General features: G+C 39.4%; 1 protein-coding gene across 1 annotated transcript in view; it reads left to right on the top strand.

Moving 5' to 3' along the window:
• Positions 1-16,724: 16,724 nt before the first annotated feature.
• Positions 16,725-22,360, top strand: part of LOC120578169 (uncharacterized) — a gene marked incomplete at its 3' end in the record, with an annotated part of 37,056 nt that continues 31,420 nt past the window's right edge. The window contains exons 1-2 of the mRNA XM_039830480.1: positions 16,725-16,812; positions 18,637-18,752. Of these exons, the coding sequence (XP_039686414.1) occupies positions 16,725-16,812; positions 18,637-18,752 (204 nt within the window). The remainder of the gene's footprint in view (positions 16,813-18,636; positions 18,753-22,360) is intronic.

The following is a 22,360-nucleotide window of genomic DNA, read 5'->3' as shown; positions in this document are numbered from 1 at the left end:
GGATCCGTCTAAAGTTGAAGCGGTATCACAGTGGGAGACTCCTAAGTCCGTTACAGAGATTAGAAGTTTCTTGGGTTTAGCTGGTTACTATAGAAGGTTTATTGAAGGATTTTCTAAGTTAGCTCTTCCGCTAACGCAGTTGACTTGTAAAGGTAAGACTTTTGTGTGGGACGTCCATTGTGAGAAAAGTTTCGGTGAATTGAAGAAGCGTTTGACGACTGCTCCAGTGTTAATTTTGCCGAAGTCGGATGAACCTTTTGTGGTATATTGTGATGCGTCCAATTTGGGTTTAGGAGGTGTACTTATGCAAGAAGGTAAAGTGGTAGCTTATGCTTCAAGACAGTTGAGAATCCATGAGAAGAATTATCCTACGCATGATCTCGAGTTGGCGGCCGTAGTCTTCGTATTGAAGATATGGAGACATTACTTGTATGGTTCGAGATTTGAGGTGTTTAGTGATCACAAGAGTTTGAAGTATTTGTTCGATCAGAAGGAATTGAATATGAGACAGCGAAGATGGCTCGAATTGTTGAAAGATTATGACTTTGGTTTGAATTATCATCCAGGTAAAGCTAATGTTGTTGCAGATGCCTTGAGTAGGAAGACATTGCATATGTCCGCCATGATGGTCAGAGAGTTCGAATTGCTTGAACAGTTTAGAGATTTGAGTTTGGTTTGTGAATGGTCACCTCAGAGTGTGAAACTGGGTATGCTGAAGATTGATAGTGAATTTCTGAAAAATATCAAGGAAGCACAGAAAGTTGATGTAAAGTTTGTGGACTTGGTGGTTGCTAGAGATCAGACTGAAGACAGTGATTTTAAAATCGACAATCAAGGTGTGTTGAGATTCCGAGGAAGAATTTGTATCCCAGACAATGAAGAGGTTAAGAAGATGATTCTTGAAGAGAGTCATAGAAGTAGCTTGAGTATTCATCCGGGAGCTACGAAGATGTATCATATTTAAAGAAGATTTTCTGGTGGTCTGGTTTGAAACGAGATGTGGCACAGTTTGTGTATTCCTGTTTAGTTTGTCAGAAGTCGAAAGTTGAGCATCACAAACCTGCTGGGATGATGGTACCTTTAGACGTGCCAGAATGGAAATGGGATAGTATATCCATGGATTTTGTGACGAGTTTGCCAAATACTCCCAGAGGGAACGACGCAATTTGGGTTATTGTTGATAGGTTGACGAAGTCAACTCATTTTCTACCTATTAATATTAGTTTCCCTGTTGCCCAGTTGGCAGAGATTTATATCAAGGAGATTGTGAAGTTGCATGGTGTTCCTTCGAGCATCGTGTCAGATAGAGATCCAAGATTTACTTCTAGATTTTGGAAAAGTTTGCAAGAGGCCTTGGGTTCGAAGTTGAGATTGAGTTCGGCGTATCATCCACAGACAGATGGTCAGTCGGAGAGGATAATTCAGTCGCTAGAGGATTTGTTGAGAATTTGTGTTCTTGAGCAAGGAGGAACTTGGGATAGTCATCTTCCGTTGATCGAGTTCACTTATAATAATAGTTATCATTCTAGTATTGGAATGGCACCGTTCGAGGCCTTGTATGGTCGGAGATGCAGAACTCCGTTGTGTTGGTTTGAATCAGGAGAAAGAGTGGTCTTAGGACCAGAGATTGTTCAGCAAACTACTGAGAAAGTTCAGATGATCCAAGAGAAAATGAAGGCGTCGCAGAGTCGACAAAAGAGTTATCATGATAAGCGTAGAAAAGATCTTGAGTTCCAAGAAGGAGACCACGTGTTTTTGAGAGTCACTCCTATGACTGGTGTAGGACGTGCTTTGAAGTCAAAGAAGTTGACCCCGAAGTTCATTGGTCCGTATCAGATATTGGAAAGAGTTGGAACGGTGGCTTACCGAGTGGGTTTACCGCCGCATCTTGCGAATTTGCACAACGTTTTCCATGTGCCGCAACTTCGAAAGTATGTTCCGGATCCATCTCATGTAATCCAAAGTGACGATGTGCAAGTTAGAGACAACCTTACGGTAGAGACTTTACCGGTGAGGATTGATGATCGTAAAGTGAAGACATTGAGAGGCAAGGAGATACCTCTCGTGAGAGTCGTTTGGACGGGAGCGACTGGTGAAAGCTTGACGTGGGAGCTTGAGAGTAAGATGCTGGAGTCTTATCCAGAGTTGTTTGCTTAAGGTAAATTTTCGAGGACGAAAATCTTTTAAGTGGGGGAGAGTTGTAACGCCCACTTTCGTTTAATCGTTATTTAATTGAGTTTAGGCAATTATATTATAATTATATGGTATATGCATGATTTTGTTATGTTTTGGTGATTCACGATGAATTTAGTGATTTGATTGATGACGTGATAAGTTATGAGTTTTGGAGGATTTGATTATGATATGAGATTTATTTTATTGTTAAATAGAATAAAGATTTGAAAATAATATAAAATATTTAGTTGAGGGCTGTTTTGATATTTTAGATAGTTTTGGGGGAGAAAGTGAGATAAGATAAGTTATTAGAAAGAGGTATAAATAGGAGAAGACCTAATATTTTAGAAACTCATTGTACGTGAAAACTTTTGAAAAAGGGAGAAAAGCTTAGAAGGGAGAAGAGCATAGAGAGGGCTGCGATTTCTTCATAACCAGGTAAGGGTGAGACTAATAACTCAGTATTGTTAATTGAATGTGATTCTAATGATTAGTTAACAAGAATTAGGAGTGAATTGGAGAAAACGAAAACTAGGTCAAAACCTTAGAATTGATGATCAAACGGTGATAATTGGTTTAATTGATGTAGAAAGTGTTCCTAGACCTTAGATAATGTTTAGGACGAACTTTGGAATCAAAAACAAGCTTAGAACCATGTGAAACGTCGAGTTTTTGTGAATTTAGGAAGTCTGGCCGTAGCGACATTCATCGCTCGCCACGGCGAGCTATGAATCTCGCCTCGCGAACCCTGTTTCCTCGCCTCGCGAGTTGTACAATGCAGCTCGCCATAGCGAGCGACCTTACTCGCCATAGCGAGCTAAGGCAGAGTGCATGTTAGATTTTGTGTTTCGACCTTTTTAGTTGGACCTTGAATGCCTTAGTGTGCCTGAACATACCTAGTAATGATTAGGAATGAATGTAGGGCAAGATTAGACCCAGAACAACATTAGTTTGGGAGATGAGTGGTACTCGCCATGGCGAGTAAGAACTCTCGCCTCGCGAGTACAACCAGAATGTACTTGTTTGAGTGTTTGTGTGATCTGTGTCGCACATTTTGATCAAGAGCGAACCCCCTTATGATAATAAGACCTAATGATGACGTTAAATGCAGTCTGTAAGCTGTTTAAGATATGTTGATATTGATTGAGTATGATTAAGGTATTGTATATTTATGTAAGATATGGAAGTTTAATTATGAAATAATTGATGTGCTATTGATATAATGATATCATCCTGTTATGTGACTTGATTATGCTGCTGCTGTTATTTAACTAAGTGCATTGTATATATTTATATATGATGAAATGATGACGTTTAGCTCCAAATTGTTGGATGCATGTTGATATGTTGATTACGATGTTTTGTTCATAAGAGTCCATGCATAACATCTCATTGAGCTTAGTCCTCACCGCGTTTATTAGGAGCTTTATCCTCCGCACGATTATTCGGAGCTTTGTCCTCCGCACAATTAAAGTATATTAATACTTATGATGACGATTGGTACCACATGCATATAAGGAGTCTAAGAGCATTGTCACATTGTCATGTCCATAATGCTATGTTGTTGATGACGATTGAATAAGTGAATACGTGATATTTGTTTATTGAATATGAGAATACGTGATACTTGTTATTTGAATATGCAAAGTTATCCAAGAATGATTATGATGTTAATGTTAACTATGATTCGAATTACTTTGATTAGCATTATTTTGTTATGAAATCTCACCCCTTCTGCTTGAAAATGTTGCCCTTCGTATGGGTAACTTGCAGGTGATCGTGCTTAGTGTGCAGTTTGCTTTCGTGAGTTGGCCTTGCCTTCACTGTGTCGTCTAGGTCGCTCTGATACGTAACGGGATGGGGTTATATGCTATAACATGCTTCATTCTTTTACGTGAACTGCTATGACAATTTCTGTTTTGATTAACTCTTTTGAGATATTTATTTGGGGCCTGCGTGCCAAACTGATTTATGGTTTATGAACTAATATTCCGCTGCTATGTTAAGATATTATGTGGAAGTTAAATTATTATTTAACTGTTTTTGGATTACGTTTTTATGTGATATCCCGTTTATGGTTTTTACTCTGATAAATGTTTAAGAAATTTGTATATTGGGAAAACGGGGTGTTACACGTGACTGATTTTTTTTTTTACTTGTGCATTGAATGCGCCTTTTATAGGCTGCCACTTGTATCTGAGACCCAATGGGGCACTGCCACCTGGAATTGGACTTAATTTGGCTCTGCCTTGGACTTTTGACTTTAAGGACCTTTCTGCAAAATGTAAAAAAATGAGGACTGGACTGTAAATAAGAAAAATGGACTAGAAATGTAATTTTGAAAAGTTTTGGACAAAAATGCAATTTTGGAAATCTTTTGAGGGACCAAAATGCAATTAAAAGAAAATTGAATTAAAATTGGTAATTTGAAAAAAAAAGTAAAGTGAAACCTAAAATAAAATCAACAAAAGGACTAAAACGAACCAATTACTGACATGAGGTATTTTAAAATACCTCCCTGCCGAAATTTTGACAGGAAAAGACCAAAATGCCCCTAGGGACTAAACTGACTCAAACTGACTCAGATGCAATTTTTGAAATGATTTTTAAACAAAGACTCAACAATAATTCGCACAGACAGGTTGAAAAGACTCAGAGATAAACACAGGGACTAAAATGGGTTCCACTGCAGGAAATGACCAAAATACCCTTTTGCATGTTTTTTAAAATAAAACGCCAGAAAAGTAATGCGATGTTTCTGAGAGTTCTTAAATGACTCGTAATGCAAGAAAAGACACTTTGAATGATTTTATGCAAGAAAATCGAGCTTGAACGTACTTTGAGACAGAGACAGTAAAATATGCAGATGAAAAGAGAGTAAAGATTCAGAGTAAGACAACAGCGAATTGACAAATATCAGTGTTAAAAAAGAAATTTGAACGAGTATTTTTAGGTCCAAAATCAGGGTACAACAGGTGTATATAAAAATATTTGGATTTTGGGGGGTATATATAGTAAAATTCACTGAAAAGGCCCAAACTTTGATATGATATAGAAATAGGCTGAAATCTGGTAATGTTTTTTTGCCCTTTTAGTGCGATTTTCTATATATATCCCATGCAGCACAAAATTTCTATATACACCCTCCTATAAAATAATTTGGTTTCAAAAATTTATTATCGAAGAAATTGGTGATATTTTTTGGGCCCTTTGTTCCTAATAATGTACTTCACTAATATTAAAAATATCGACAATATTTATTATCCAAGAAATTGGAATAATTTTCATAACAAAGCAAATTCTATTTTAGTTGAAAATGGGGTGCTAAAATTTCAGTCTACTTCGCATGTGCTATTTTTCTCTACTTCTACGATATATTTTTTTTGTGCATATAGAGTATTTAATTTATTTTCAGATGTTGTCTAAAAAATATTTATTTGGTAGTGAAAAGCGAAATAAAGAGCTAAAAAAAACACAACAATGACCAAAAAAAAATTTATGATGTATTTTGTAAGGGCCCTTTTTTCATATTATGCCTAAGGCCCGTAAAACTCTAGGAACGGCCCTGTGCTTGTGAAGATGATTGTGAAGAGGCAGAATTGGCGCGAGCCATAGATTTACCACTTCTCAAATGATACACAAACAGCTTGGTGTTTTTAGCAATCAAGTTACCTGGAAATAGTAACAAAATCCTAAAAAACGGATCTCTCAAGGAGATGAGTTTTGAAAAAAGGTTTTTTATGAAAAAAGTTTTGAAAATCAATAGCACAAACAGGATCCCACTGGGCGTGCCAATTTGTTTAACTGTGTTTTCGGCAAACTACAGGCTAGTTCTGATTATTCCAAGCGGGACCGAACTAGAAATCCCAGGACATGTTGTGCAAAGGTTTTGAGGAAAACAGTTTAAAAAAAGGCCACGAAATGCACTCAGGTTACTTAGAGAGCAAGACAGGTTTTAGAGTAAAAAGGGCACTGTCTCTCGACAGGTTTGAAAATACATGCAGAAAAGATAAAAGTTTAAAACTCATCGCTAGCCGTTGCGAGTACTCTTCCTCGCCTCGTGAGTAAACCCAGTAATCGCTTGCCATTGAGAATGAATCGCTCGCCATAGCAAGTTACCCAGTGAGAAAAATATGATTTTGTGAATTATCGTTTTGTGTCAAGTTTTATATGGTTTTGAGTACCTTGACATGTATAGAAATGATTAGGCAAGTTTTTGGATCAAATTTGGGCATAGGGAAGTTAAAAATAGGATTTATGAGTGAAAAATGTCAAAACTCCCAAGAGCCATCAGTTTTAGCTCGCCACGGCGAGTACCTTGTTCGCCATTGCGAGTAGCCTTTTTGTTGAACTCGCCATAGCGAGTAGAGTGGCACGCCTCGCGAGTTACTCAGTAGTAGTCAGCCTTACTTAGTGTTCTTGCGATCTTTATCGCACGTAATGTTCTGAGTTGGTCATTGGGGTAGGAATGGAAGTTGTTTTTAAATGTATAGTCTTTAAGTGAGTCTGAATTAATATGATTAATGTTGTTGGTTAAATTGAGATAGATATATTATGTGGAAATTGTATGATATAGAAATATTGTTGTTCATATCATTCAAGTTGTTATTATCAGTGTTGTTATGTTGCAAGTTGTTGATGTTGTTGTCTTTGCTGTTGTTGATTATTAATATCATTAAGTTGCAAGTATTGGTCAAAGTCGCTAAGTTGTAAGTTGTTGTTCCAAGATGTTGGAATCGTATAAGTTGTTGAAGTTGTTGGTTGATGAGTCCAAGCATACTCATTTAAGTTGAGGGCTTGATGCCCTGTGAGCCTATTCGCTCTAAATGTTGGGGGCTTGATGCCCTGTGAGCCTCTTTGCTCTATACGTTGGGGGCTTGATGCCCTGTGAGCCTATTCGCTCTAAATGTTGGGGCTTGATGCCCTGGTTGGTACCACGTGCATGATTAAGTTGTTGTAGTTGCATTGTCGAGTTGATGTCGTTGTTGTCGCATTGTCGTTGTTTTTAAGTTGTCAATTATCAATGAGTTGTTAATGAAGAACTATGTGAAGAATTAATATTATTAATTGATGTTGTCTATGTTGTTAAATTCTATTGATGAATTATATGCTTATTATTATGGAATGTGAAATCTCATCTCTTCTGTTTGAATGTTGCCTCTACGTGGGTAACGTGCAGATAACCAGGAATAGTTGTTGAAGTGAGTTGACTCTCTCATGTGTCGTCTTAGGGTCGCTCTGATACGTAACGGGATGGGGATCTTACTTGTTTTCCATGTGTCACGTAATTGCTATGATTTTATGTTGATAAACCATCCAAAATAGAGTTTAATAAGTTGTTTATGTTGAGGTGATGAGTCATTTATTGCCTATTTCTATATGCTTTTTAGTTTAGTTTTAATTAGATTTTATTTTATTTTATATTAGTATTATTTCCTTTTTAGAATATATTACTACAAATTGCATTTTATTTTATTTCAGGAATGAATATTGGATGGATTGAGTCTTGGAGCAAAAGAAAGGGACTTGGAGCTGATTGAATGCGAAAATACGAAGATTGAGAGACAAAAATATGTCTCCCCAAAGTCAGAAGCTTGGCACGGCCCGTGCTAGCATTGGCACGGCCGTGCCACCCTCGAGAGTTACTTTTGCTGCTTTTGCTTAGATTTTAAGCTACTCTATTTTTAGCCCGAATGTAATTGCTTAGATTTTAAGTCAAATGTATGCTATAAATAGAGTAGCCATCCATCACAAATATTCATCTTTACTTGGAATTCAATAAGTGACAATTGGTTTTCTAATTAAAGTTTTTTTCTTTTCCTTTATTTTCTTGTCATTTACCTTTATGCTTTCTCTCTTCTCCCCCATGTCTACGATGAACATGAGTGAGTAGACTTCTCCTTGTCTTGGGATTGTTGGATAAGTCTAAATGACATAATCCTAATCAAACCAAGCTTTAAGCCTTAATCTTATGTAACCCTAATTTCTTATCTAAATTCACCGCTTAAACATGCATCAACCATTATCAAACTGTGGAAACGAAAGTGGAGGGTTTGATAATTGTTTATCCATTATTCCAAATATCAATTCATAAAACGAAAGTGGAGCTTTGATATTCGAACAAGTGAATTTAGACAAGGATTGCAAAGGCAGCGAAATAGTCTTTGCAATCTTTGAGACATATAGTTTCGATCTTCAAGGGAACTAATAATAATCAAGTCAGCGAAATAGGCTTGGTTGTTAGAGGAACCATAATCTAATAGTAATTAAGTCAGCGAAATAGGCTTGGTTGCTAGAGGAACATAAGAGAAACTGTCTTGAGAAATTAGGTCTAACATAACATTATAAGCTTTTAGTTTGGTTTGTGATGGACTTGTTATTTAGATGAAACCAACGATCCCAAGGCTCCTTTTATTATTATTAACTTTCAAACGCTTGAAAACCCCTAACTTGCAATTCTTTTCTTCTCTAATCATTTCCAAAGGTTAATTGAATTAAACCACTCCCTGTCGGAACGATACTCTTTTCATACTACTTCGGTAAGACCGTGCACTTGCGGTTTTATCTCATCATGAGGCCGTTGTGCCATTACGTTGTTTAATTAATGTTTTCCACTGCAATGAGATTTGAATTGATGACATGTGATGTCTTGAATAAATAGTAATTCTACTATATTTATCTTTTAAAGTAGTGTGACATCCTGTTGAGTTGATTACTCTGATTATTTATGTAAAAAAATTCAAGTTGGGAAGACGGGGTGTTACAATTGGTATCAGAGCAGGTCGGTCCGTCCGGCCAAGTAGTTTAGTCGTTTGTTTTGTTTGATAGTTGAATACTGTCGTTGTGTTTTTCTATCTAATAGTTATGTTTTATCATGTGATCATGTTTGACTGACTAACTTTAATGTGATTTTTATGTATTGTTGAAGTTTCTATTTTATTATATAGTTTAAGATATTTATGCGATAACTGAATTCTTTTTCTTTTGTGCTCTGAATTTCGAGGACGAAATTCTTTTAAGGCGGGTAGAGTTGTGACGCCTTATTTTATTATTTATTTATTTTATTGAGTTTAGATGTCTTTTTTATAATTTAGTCGATTTATTTTGATGAGTAATATTTTGTTATGTTGTATGTTGGTATTTTATTAGTATAAGATATATATTATTTGGTGTAGAAATATATATGTTATCTGGCGTAGAAATATATATGTTATTTGGTGTAGAAATATATATGTTATCTGCTGTAGAAATATATTTCTTATTTGGTGTAGAAATATATATGTTATAGAAATATATTTGTATAGAAATATTATATATATATATATATATATATATATATATATATATATTAGAATAGAATATTGAGACTTGGAGGGCAAATTTGGAAATAAGACAAAATAAGTAGGTTAAGGATTTATATAAAAAGGGAGAGTTAGAATTAGAAAATAAGGATTACGTGAAACCTGTTTTTGGAGAAAAAGGGAGAAAGTGAGAAGTCAGAGAAGAGAAGAATCTTGTGAAAAGAGGAGCAATCTTGTAGAGTCCGATCAATCTAAGGTAAGGGTGGGACTAACTTTCTCTAATTCTAAGTGGTATAATTCTGAAAATTGAATTTAACAAGTTGTAGGTTGTTGTTTTGGGAATTTGGGAATTAGATTTAGAAGTTGTAGATTGGTGGATTTAAGAGTAGAAATCTGTTGAATTGATGTAGAAATAGTGTCCAGACCTTAGATTATTCATAGAAAATTGATTAGAATCAGTTTTAAGGTTAGAGTTATGGAATTAGGTGAGTTTTGTTGAAAGTTGCATTCTGCCCGTAGAACTGTCATTCATCGCTCGCCGTTGCGAGTAGTCTTCCTCGCCTCACGAGTAAACCCAGTAATCGCTCGCCATAGCGAGTTACCCAGTGAGAAAAATATGATTTTGTGAATTAACATTTTGGGTCAAGTTTTATATGGTTTTGAGTTCCTTAACATGTATAGAAATGATTAGGCAAGTTTTAGGATCAAATTTGGGCATAGGGAAGTTAAAAATGAGATTTTTGAGTGAAAAATGTCAAAACTCCCAAGAGCCATCAGTTTTAGCTAGCCACGGCGAGTACCTTGTAAGCCATAGCGAGTAGCCTTTTTGTTGAACACGCCATAGCGAGTAGAGTAGCTCGCCTAGCGAGTTACTCAATGGCAGTCAACCTTACTTAGTGTTCTTACTTGTCTGTACAAATCATTGTTGAGTCTTTGTTTAAAAAAAATCATTTCAAAAATTGCATTTGAGTCAGTTTGGGTCAGTTTAGTCCCTGGGGGCATTTTGGTCTTTTCCTGTCAAAATTTCGACAGGGAGGTATTTTAAAATACCTCATGTCAGTAATTGGTTCGTTTTAGTCCTTTTGTTGATTTTATTTTTTGTTTCACTTTACGTTTTTCCAAATTACCAATTTTAATCCAATTTTATTTTAATTTGCATTTTAGTCCAAAACTTTTTAAAATTGCATTTTTAGGTCCTTTTTTAATTGCAGTCCAGTCCTCCGTTTCTCTTATGTTTGCAGGAAAGTCCCTAAGTCCAAAAACAGGTGGCATTGCCCCATTGGTCCAGGAATACACATGGCAGGCTATAAATAACACACAGTGTCAGAAATTCCACACAGATCCATTCATTCCACGCCACATCACCAAAACAGAATCAGTTTTTTCTCTCTCTTGTCAGTTAGATCAAAACTCAGAGAATCACCAAGAACAATCTAAAACCCTAGATTTCTAGATTCATCAAAAGTCATCAAATTCATCATTTCTTTCTGTGATTCTCAGAGATTCTTTGCGAATCTTCATCATCGAATCAATTCCTTCGCAATTCCAGTGCGAATTCATCACCATTGGCGACGAATTCAAGCACGATCACGAAGGATCCGAAAGCTTGAGAAGAAGAGGAAAAGAAGCAGATTCGAACCGGCGAGGAAGAAGAAGAACCTCACCAATTTATTTTCGGTTTCAAAGCCAGAAATCAACAAACAAAAATCAAATTCAAGTGTTTCCGAAGATCTTCGTTCAAAAGATCCAACTGAAAAATCACAGGTAAACTCAAAACTTCATCATTTTCCTTTCAAAACGTCATCGAAGACGAATCGATGTAAATCCTCAAAAGTTTCAAACGATTTCTTTCAAAAATTCGAAAACCTAAAAAACATATTTTCAAAACCGTAACACAAAAATGTAGATCTACATCGATTCAAAGCTTGTATGCAATTTCTGGTGTTAGATTCGTGTTTAGAATGAAGAGACGAGTGGAAAGGCACAAAAAATTTTGAGTTCTGGAAACTAGGTCACCGGAAAGTTCTTAGTCTCGCCGGAGAAGATGAAGTTTCCGGCGGACCTTCAAGGTCTCCGCCGTCACTTCATCCTCACCGGTGGTGAGTTCTAGAGAGAGGTGAGAAGGTTAGAGAGAGAACGAGCAAGTTAGAGAGAGAAAGAAGGAAGGGAAATGAATTGGACCGGAGTCCATGTGCTTTTATAGGCGCTTAGACCGGTCCGGTTCATCTCCGGTTCGCATTCCTTCATCCTGAGCGTTGGATCTAGGGGTTCCCTCCCTGGATCAATCCAACGCTCCCTGTGAGTCCGGATCCTTTGGCTTTGGGTTGGGCCTGTTTCCTTTGGGTTTAGGTGTTTTCTTGCTATGCGCACGTCCTATTTTTGCTATGTGAACCTCCTGTTTGCTCTTATTTTCTCATAAAAATTCCTAAATTTTTTTTATGTATTTCTTGATATGTTTCTGATACTTTGGTGATGCTTTTTACATGTTAAAAAATGATAAAAATATAGGTGTTATTTTCTTGATTAATTTGTTCTTTTTGGCTTAATTTTGTGAATTTCTTGCCATATTTTTCTTCATAAATTTTGGCACATGTTATGAACAATTAGTATGCAATTTTATGTTGAATGTGATGTTGATTTTATGATTGTGCTACTGTTTTGGTATGATTTGTGTGTTTCTTGCATTTCAAGCAACTTTTCTTCTCATTATGTCTTGGTTATTCTCATCATTTCTTTACTATTTCATTTCATATTCAATTGATTGCTTTTCCCTATCACTCATGTTATATTTTTCATCTTGTTTTGCTAACATTGTTGACTCATGTTTCACTCATCTCATAGCATCCTACCACATCATTCTCATTTCTATTAGATTAGGCTTTATTTCTTGCAATTTTTTTTTATTTCCAATGGTTATGTAATATTTTAGGCTAGTTTAAATTCATCTTTTAAATTTTTGCAAGACCATAGCATGTATTTAGGACTCGATGTAAAGGACTATGGACACTATAAGTGATGTACACCGATACAAGCACCGACACATGCACACACCCCACATGGATATTCTAGATGCATGATTAGGGGATGTATGTTTAGATGTATGCTTAGGTTTTATAACACTTAGACAAAAATCATTTTTCCCAAAAAATGTGAATAACCTCACTTGAAAACCTTTTTTCCAAAATAGGAGTCAAAACTCCTCATTTTCCTTTTATTTTCTTAAGTAAAAATCTTAATGAATTTTAATCATACTTAGACTTTATTTTGTAAAATAGCTAATTCCACCTCACATTTTCCAAATCTCATGCCCTTGAAGCCTCTCATCTTCATTCTTCAAAATTCCTCTTTTTCTTTTCAAACTTGAAATCAACCAATAAAAACAAAAAAAAAACAATTTTCGAGAATGAACTACGTTTGGTTTTGATCCCTTAAAAGGGTACGTAGGCAATGAGTCAAAACTCCTCCAAGCCAAATAAAATAAAATCTCAATCATCTTCTCTCCCCCCATTCTTCACTCAAATAAAACTTCTTTTTCAATAAATAGGCAATAAAAGTAAAGCGTAAAAATAAACTTAGAGAACGGTTCTTATGGAATACCATAATCGTTCCGGGTGCCTAACACCTTCCCGTAGCGAAAACGACCCCCGAACTTAGACTCTAAGGTTCTTTTCTCAATTTTGCCCTTCCCAAGAAAAAATAGAGAATATCAAAGATTGAAAGGTTCAAGCCTAATTAATGACTTGACACCCGAAAATCGCGATAACAGAAATGGCGACTTCACTGGGGATATTTCTTTAAGCGGGTCACGCCTAGTTTTCCTTAGTTTATATTTACGCTTTGTTTTATTGCTTACATATGTGAATACTTGTTTACTTTCATTTGACGTGTGGGGTGAGAATATCAAAAGTCCTATACCCGGGCTGAGTGAACTGATGAATAGGTAGAGATATAATCGACAATTCGATCCGAGGGTTGCCTCATGTATTGGGTTATGCGATCAATCTCACATAGCTGAGGCATTTTGAAGGTGATATTGTCGGCGTGTGTTGTCATGCTTAGGCACCTTGCTTTCAATTGTTCGACGATGCTATGGACCGTAGTTACCAAACCCATCCCTGGCCTTTTTAGGACGTAGTGCGGTGGCTAAACCGAGTGTTGTCTCGAGTTTTAGTCGTCACGCGATACTACACTCAAACTAGACCTTCTTGCGAATAAACATGGAACGGACGTTATCCCGTGCTACCATGATATACGTAAGAGAGGTTGCAGTTTGGGAACATGATTAGAACCTTGGTTACTATTATCCTAAGCCCTAGTTTACCGGGCACCGTGTCCGCCCGTGGCTCCTCGACTTTAATCTCAACCCTCCATGTTTTCTCTGTAATTGAAAAAAAAAATCATGCATACATGCATTCATGCATAAATTTTTCTCATGCATTCATCGAAGGATTGGACAAATTAAAAACTTTGTAAACATTACAGGTATGAAGAAGACTAATTCCTACAAGTTCAAGGAGGTTGATTTGGTTAGTTTGAGAGAATTGGCACTCAAGGTTAAGAATCAAACAGGTTTCCAACTCCGATACGGTGGTTTGCTTACTATTCTCCGGACTAATGTTGAAGAGAAGCTAGTGCACACTCTAGTGCAATTCTATGACCCGAGTTTCCGTTGCTTCACTTTCCCGGATTTCCAGTTAGTCCCTACTCTTGAGGCTTATTCCCACTTGTTAGATTCACCTATAGCCGAGAAGACGCCTTTCACCGGTCCCGGGACTTCTCTTACTCCTTTGGTTATTGCTAAGGATCTCTATCTCAAGACTTCCGATGTCTCCAATCATCTTACTACCAAGTCTCACATCCGAGGGTTCACTTCGAAGTACCTACTTGAACAGGCTAATCTCAAAACTACTTGTCAGGACACGCTCGAGGCTATTCTTGCATTGCTTATCTATGGGCTCATTCTCTTTCCGAATCTCGACAACTTTATGAATGCTATTGAGATCTTCCATTCCAAGAATCCGGTTCCTACCTTGCTAGCTGACACATACCATGCTATCCATGACCGGACTCTCAAAGGTCGTGGGTATATCCTTTGCTGCGTGCCTCTCCTATATAGGTGGTTTATTTCTCACCTTCCGAGCTCTTTCCATGACAACTCGGAGAATTGGTCTTACTCACAGCGGATTATGGCCCTCACTCCTAATGAGGTGGTCTGGCTCACTCTCACCGCTCAGGTTAAGGAAATCAGTACCGGTTGTGGGGATTTTCTCAATGTACCTCTTCTTGGTACCCGTGGGGGAATCAACTACAATCCTGAGCTTGCTATGAGACAGTTTGGGTTCCCAATGAAGGCAAAGCCCATTAATCTTGCTAAATCTCCAGAATTCTTCTACTATTCGAATGCCCCCACCGGACAAAGGGAGGCTTTCATAGATGTTTGGTCCAAAGTCCGTAGGAAGAGTGTGAAGCATTTGGGTGTGAGATCCGGTATTGCTCATGAGGCCTATACTCAGTGGGTAATAAATCGAGCTGAAGAGATTGGTATGCCTTACCTTGCTATGAGATATGTGTCTACATCTACTCCATCTATACCTTTACCTCTACCTCCCACAACTCAGGGAATGTATCAAGAGCATCTAGCCATGGAGAGTCGTGAGAAACAGATGTGGAAAGCCCGATACAATGAAGCTGAGAATCTAATCATGACTTTGGATGGTAAGGATGAGCAGAAGACTCATGAGAACCTGATGTTGAAGAAGGAATTGGTTAAGGTCCGAAGGGAACTTGAAGAAAAAGATGAGTTGCTTATGCGGGACTCCAAGAGAGCTAGAGGACGACGCGATTTCTATGCTAGATATTGCGGTTCGGATTCGGAGCCTGAGTCTGAGGATCATCCCACCACTTCCTATGCTTGAGAGTTTTTATTTGCTTATATTTTAAAGTCTTCCCTTGGCTTAGTACTTCAAAGGGATTCACCTTGTAAAAACTTCGTTTTGCTTTGCTTGTTTAAATATTATTTACAAAGTTCCTAATTTGTCTAAAAATCCTTCGATGACCAAAAAAGAACCTTTTTTTTACATTTGCATTTGTACATATCATGCATCATATGCATCATTCATCAAGTCACAAAAGGTTTCCAAGTGCTCACTGCCTCCTGGTTCTTCTGCCACAAATTGAAAGGTGGCTCGTGCTCGGAAAGTCTACGAACCTGACAGAATACATCGGACTAGACTATACAGAAAGAAGAATTTGGTAGCTATGGAAGAGGAAAATGCTCAGCTCCGTACCGAGTTAGCTTCTCTGAGGGAAGAATTGGCTAAGGCCAATGATACCATGACTGCTCTGTTAGCCGCCCAGGAACAATCAGCCACAGCTATTCCTATAGCCGCAGCTATCCCTATAACTACAAGTGTGATCCCAACTGCATCTACTGATGCTCGCTTCGTTATGCCAACTCGGTTTCCGTATGGACTTCCACCGTTTTTCACTCCTAGTACTGCAGCAGGCACTTCTGGTACCGCTAACAATGGTCTGATTCCTGCGACAAACGCTGTCTCCATCAATACTACTTTGCCTCAGACAACGGCAACTGTCACTGAGCCTCTTGTGCACGCCATATCTCAAGGTGTTAACATCAACACACATCACGGAAACATCCCCGTGATCAAAACCATGGAAGAAAGGATGGAGGAACTTGCTAAAGAACTCCGTCATGAAATCAAAGCTAACCGAGGGAACGGGGACTCTTTTAAGACTCATGATCTCTGCTTGGTACCAAAGGTGGATGTCCCCAAGAAGTTCAAGATCCCGGATTTTGACCGATACAATGGGCTGACTTTTCCCCAGAACCACATTATCAAATATGTCCGAAAGATGGGTAACTACAAAGACAATGATTCACTCATGATTCACTGCTTCCAAGATAGCTTAATGGAAGATGCTGCAGAATGGTATACTAGCTTGAGCAAAAATGACTTTCATACCTTTGATGAATTAGCCGCTGCTTTCAAAAGCCACTATGGGTTTAATACCAGATTGAAGCCAAACAGGGAATTTCTCAGATCTCTCTCCCAAAAGAAAGATGAAAGCTTCCGTGAGTATGCGCAGAGATGGAGGGGGGCAGCTGCCCGCATTACTCCCGCTCTTGGTGAAGAAGAGATGACTCAGACATTCCTGAAGACTCTGAAAAAGGATTATGTTGAAAGAATGATCATTGCTGCTCCAAATAACTTCTCGGAGATGGTCACCATGGGGACTCGTCTGGAAGAAGCTGTCAGAGAAGGAATTATTGTATTCGAGAAAGTTGAATCTTCCGTGAATGCATCAAAGAGGTATGGTAACGGACATCATAAGAAGAAAGAAACAGAAGTAGGGATGGTATCTGCCGGAGCCGGTCAATCCATGGCTACTATTGCTCTTATTAATGCTGCCCAAATGCCTCCGTCGTACCCATATGCGCCGTACTCTCAGCATCCTTTCTTTCCACCATTCTATCATCAGTATCCTTTGCCATCGGGTCAACCTCAGGTACCCGTTAATGCAATTGCTCAACAAATGCAACAACAGCTGCCGGTTCAACAACAACAACAACATCAACAAGCTAGACCTACCTTTCCTCCGATACCAATGCTGTATGTCGAGTTACTACCGACTCTACTCCTCAGAAGGCACTGCACAACCAGACAGGGCAAACCCCCACCTGATCCGTTGCCTCCCAGGTTCCGGTCCGACCTCAAATGTGATTTCCATCAAGGTGCCCTGGGTCATGATGTCGAAGGATGCTATGCTTTGAAGTACATCGTGAAGAAGCTCATTGATCAAGGAAGGTTAACTTTTGAGAACAATGTCCCTCATGTCCTCGACAATCCTCTTCCGAATCATGCTGCTGTGAACATGATTGAGGTATATGAGGAAGCTCCCAGACTTGATGTCCGTAATGTTGCAACTCCTTTGATGCCTCTACACATCAAGCTATGCAAAGCTTCTCTGTTTAACCATGATCATGCCAATTGCCCAGAATGCCTTCGTAATCCTTTGGGTTGCTATACTGTTCAAAATGACATCCAGAGCTTGATGAATGACAATTTTTTGACTCTCAGTGATGTCTGTGTGATTGTGCCAGTTTTTCATGATCCGCCTGTCAAGAGTATGCCTTTGAAGGAGAATGCTGAGCCTCTGGTGATAAGGTTGCCCGGACCAGTACCTTATACTTCAGATAAGGCTATCCCTTATAAGTACAATGCTACCATGATTGAAAACGGAGTAGAAGTGCCTCTGGTGTCCTTGGCCATGATGAGCAACATCGCCGAAGGAACTTCAGCAGCCCTGAGAAGCGGAAGGGTCCGTCCACCGTTGTTTCAAAAGAAAGCAGCTACACCTACCACACCACCCATTGACAAAGCAACCCCGACCGATGTTTCTCCTGTTACTAGAGATGCAAGCCAACCGAGCCAGTCTATAGAGGATTCCAATCTGGACGAGATTTTGAGGTTAATCAAAAGAAGTGATTACAAGATCGTGGATCAGCTGTTACAGACTCTGTCGAAGATATCCATCTTGTCTCTACTCCTAAGTTCCGCTGCTCACAGAGATACCCTTTTAAAAGTATTGGAGCAAGCCTATGTGGATCACGAGGTCACTGTGGATCACTTTGGTAGCATAGTGGGGAATATTACCGCCTGCAGCAATCTGTGGTTCAGTGAAGATGAATTGCCTGAAGCAGGAAGGCATCATAATCTGGCCTTGCATATCTCCGTGAATTGCAAGTCCGACATGCTATCAAATGTGTTGGTAGACACTAGCTCATCTTTGAACGTGATGCCTAAGTCAACGCTGGATCAGCTGAGTTATCGGGGAACTCCCTTGAGAAGGAGCACTTTTCTGGTTAAAGCCTTCGATGGAACCCGTAAGAGTGTTCTCGGGGAGATAGACTTGCCAATAACTATTGGTCCCGAAACCTTTCTAATCACGTTCCAGGTCATGGACAGCAATGCCTCTTATAGCTGTCTCTTGGGAAGACCGTGGATACATGACGCTGGGGCGGTGACCTCTATCCTGCACCAGAAGTTAAAGTTTGCAAAGAGTGGAAAGCTCGTTACAATTTATGGAGAGGAAGCATACCTGGTTAGCCAGCTATCATCTTTCTCTTGCATAGAAGCAGGGTCTGCAGAAGGAACCGCTTTTCAGAGTTTAATTGTCGAAGGTACGGAGCCCAAAAGGGATGGAGCTGCTATGGCTTCTTTGAAGGATGCACAGAGGGCCGTCCAAGAAGGTCAGGTTGCCGGCTGGGGCAGGTTAATACAACTCCGTGAGAACAAGCATAAGGAAGGTCTTCGCTTTTCCCCAACTTCAGGAGTCTCCACAGGAACATTCTACAGTGCTGGGTTTGTCAATGCAATCACTGAAGAAGCAACTGGATTTGGCCCTAGGCCTGTATTTGTCATACCAGGAGGCATTGCGAGAGATTGGGATGCCATCGACATTCCCTCAATCATGCATGTTTCTGAGTAATATGTCTTGTTGCTTAAGTGTTTTGTTTTTCAAAATAACAATCCTCTCGCTCTGCCCGAAGCGAGAGTGATATTTTCTGTAAGGGCATGTTTGTTTCGGCATCGCCGTTATTAATAAAAATTGTCGTTTCTTTCACGACTGTTATTTTTAGTGCTTTTTTCCTTGGAAATAATGGTAATGCCAGAAAAAACCAAAATATCTGTATTTTCTTATTAATTTCAAAAATCTGCATAAAAAACCTCTTTCTAAAATCATCCAACCATTTTACGCAGATTGAACTATAATAAACCCGTTGGGCACAGTAACCCTACATTCCCTCCAAATTTTGAATTCCCGGTGTACGAAGCCGAAGATGAGGAAGGTGATGACATACCGTATGAGATCACTCGACTACTTGAGCAAGAAAAGAAAGCCATTCAGCCTCACCAGGAAGAGATTGAGCTCATCAACATAGGTACCGAGGAGAACAAGCGAGAAATCACGATCGGTGCTGCTCTAGAGGAAGGGGTTAAAAAGAAGATCATCCAGCTCCTCCGAGAATACCCGGATATTTTTGCATGGTCGTATGAAGATATGCCAGGTCTAGCTCCTAAGATTGTGGAGCATCGGATCCCCACAAAACCTGAATGTCCGCCCGTCAGGCAGAAATTGAGAAGGACTCATCCAGATATGGCTCTCAAGATTAAGAGCGAGGTTCAAAAGCAGATTGATGTGGGTTTCCTCATGACGGTTGAGTATCCTGAATGGGTTGCCAATATTGTACCTGTGCCAAAGAAGGATGGTAAAGTTCGGATGTGTGTTGACTTCAGAGACCTGAACAAAGCCAGTCCAAAAGACAACTTTCCATTACCTCATATTGATGTGCTTGTTGACAATACTGCTCAGTCCAAGGTGTTCTCCTTCATGGATGGTTTCTCCGGTTACAATCAGATCAAAATGTCCCTGAAGATAGAGAAAAGACGTCTTTTATCACTCCATGGGGTACTTTCTGCTACAAAGTGATGCCGTTTGGCCTAATAAATGCTGGTGCTACCTACCAAAGAGGGATGACTACTCTGTTTCATGACATGATTCACAAAGAAGTCGAAGTATATGTGGACGACATGATTGTAAAGTCAACAGATGAGGAACAACATGTTGAATACTTGACAAAGATGTTCGAAAGGTTGAGAAAGTACAAGCTTCGATTGAACCCTAACAAATGTACGTTCGGCGTCAGATCCGGAAAGTTATTAGGCTTCATTGTCAGCCAAAAGGGCATCGAAGTCGACCCTGATAAAGTCCGGGCCATCCGAGAAATGCCAGCTCCAAGGACCGAGAAACAAGTCAGAGGTTTCCTCGGACGATTGAATTACATCTCCCGATTCATATCTCGCATGACCGCAACCTGCGGGCCGATTTTCAAGCTACTCAGAAAGAATCAGCCTATTGTATGGAATGATGAATGCCAAGAAGCTTTTGATAGCATCAAGAATTACCTGCTGGAACCACCTATCCTTGTCCCACCCGTGGAAGGAAGGCCTTTGATTATGTATTTGGCAGTATTTGATGAATCCATGGGATGCGTACTTGGTCAACAAGATGAGACTGGAAAGAAAGAACATGCTATCTACTATCTAAGCAAGAAGTTCACCGATTTTGAAACTCGGTATACAATGCTTGAAAAAACTTGTTGTGCTCTGGCCTGAGCCGCTAAACGCCTGCGTCATTATTTGGTGAATCATACAACTTGGTTGATATCCAGAATGGACCCGATAAAGTATATATTTGAGAAAGCTGCTGTTACTGGGAAGATTGCACGCTGGCAGATGCTCTTGTCTGAATATGATATTGTGTTCAAAACTCAAAAGGCAATCAAAGGTAGCATTCTTGCCGATCATCTTGCCTACCAACCTCTTGATGATTATCAACCAATTGAGTTCGATTTCCCCGATGAAGAGATCATGTATTTGAAATCAAAAGACTGCGAAGAACCGTTGATTGGTGAAGGTCCAGATCCCAATAGCAAGTGGGGTTTAGTCTTTGATGGTGCTGTCAATGCTTATGGTAAAGGAATCGGGGCAGTCATTGTATGCCCGCAGGGGCATCACATTCCTTTTACCGCCCGGATTCTGTTCGAATGTACAAACAATATGGCTGAATATGAAGCATGTATCTTTGGGATCGAGGAAGCAATTGATATGAGAATCAAACACCTCGACATCTACGGAGATTCTGCACTCGTCATCAACCAGATAAAGGGTGAATGGGAGACCCACCATGCCAAGTTGATTCCTTATCGTGATTATGCGAGACGTTTGCTGACATATTTTACAAAGGTTGAGCTGCACCATATCCCTCGTGGTGAGAACCAAATGGCTGATGCTCTTGCTACTCTATCCTCCATGTTTCGAGTAAACCATTGGAATGATGTGCCAATAATCAAAGTGCAACGCCTTGAAAGACCTTCGCATGTGTTCGCTATTGGGGATGTGATCGATCAGGCTGGTGAAAATGTGGTTGACAACGAACCCTGGTACCACGACATCAAACAGTTCTTGCTAAGCCGTAAGTATCCGCCGGGTGCTTCCAACAAAGACAAGAAGACCCTGAGAAGATTGGCCAGTAAATTCTTGCTAGATGGAAACATTTTGTACAAGAGAAACTACGACATGGTATTGTTAAGATGTGTTGATGAACGCGAAGCAGAGCAGTTAATGCATGATGTACATGACGGTACCTTCGGGACCCATGCTACAGGGCATACTATGTCAAGGAAGCTAATACGAGCAGGTTACTACTGGATGACCATGGAGCATGATTGCTACCAGCACACCAGAAAGTGCCACAAATGTCAAATCTATGCTGATAAGATTCATGTGCCTCCGCACGCTCTCAATGTTATTTCATCCCCATGGCCGTTCTCAATGTGGGGCATCGACATGATTGGAAGAATTGAACCGAAGGCTTCAAATGGTCATCGTTTCATCTTAGTGGCAATTGACTACTTCACCAAGTGGGTTGAAGCAGCATCTTATACCAATGTGACCAAGAAAGTGGTAGCCAAGTTCATCAGGAACAACATCATCTGTCGATATGGTGTTCCCAGCAAGATCATTACCGACAATGGTACCAACCTGAACAACAATGTGGTGCAAGCTCTTTGTGAAAAATTCAAAATTGAGCATCATAACTCTTCTCCCTATAGACCTCAGATGAATGGTGCTGTTGAGGCCGCCAACAAGAATATCAAGAGGATTGTCCAGAAAATGGTAACCACTTACAAGGACTGACATGAGATGTTACCCTATGCTCTGCATGGCTACCGTACTACAGTGCGCAGTTCAACCGGGGCAACCCCTTTCTCTCTTGTATATGGTATGGAAGCAGTTCTT

Source organism: Medicago truncatula, chromosome 1, assembly GCF_003473485.1.
Source record: "Medicago truncatula cultivar Jemalong A17 chromosome 1, MtrunA17r5.0-ANR, whole genome shotgun sequence".
Classification (NCBI taxonomy): Eukaryota; Viridiplantae; Streptophyta; class Magnoliopsida; order Fabales; family Fabaceae; genus Medicago; species Medicago truncatula.
This window is presented reverse-complemented; position numbering and strand designations above follow the sequence as displayed.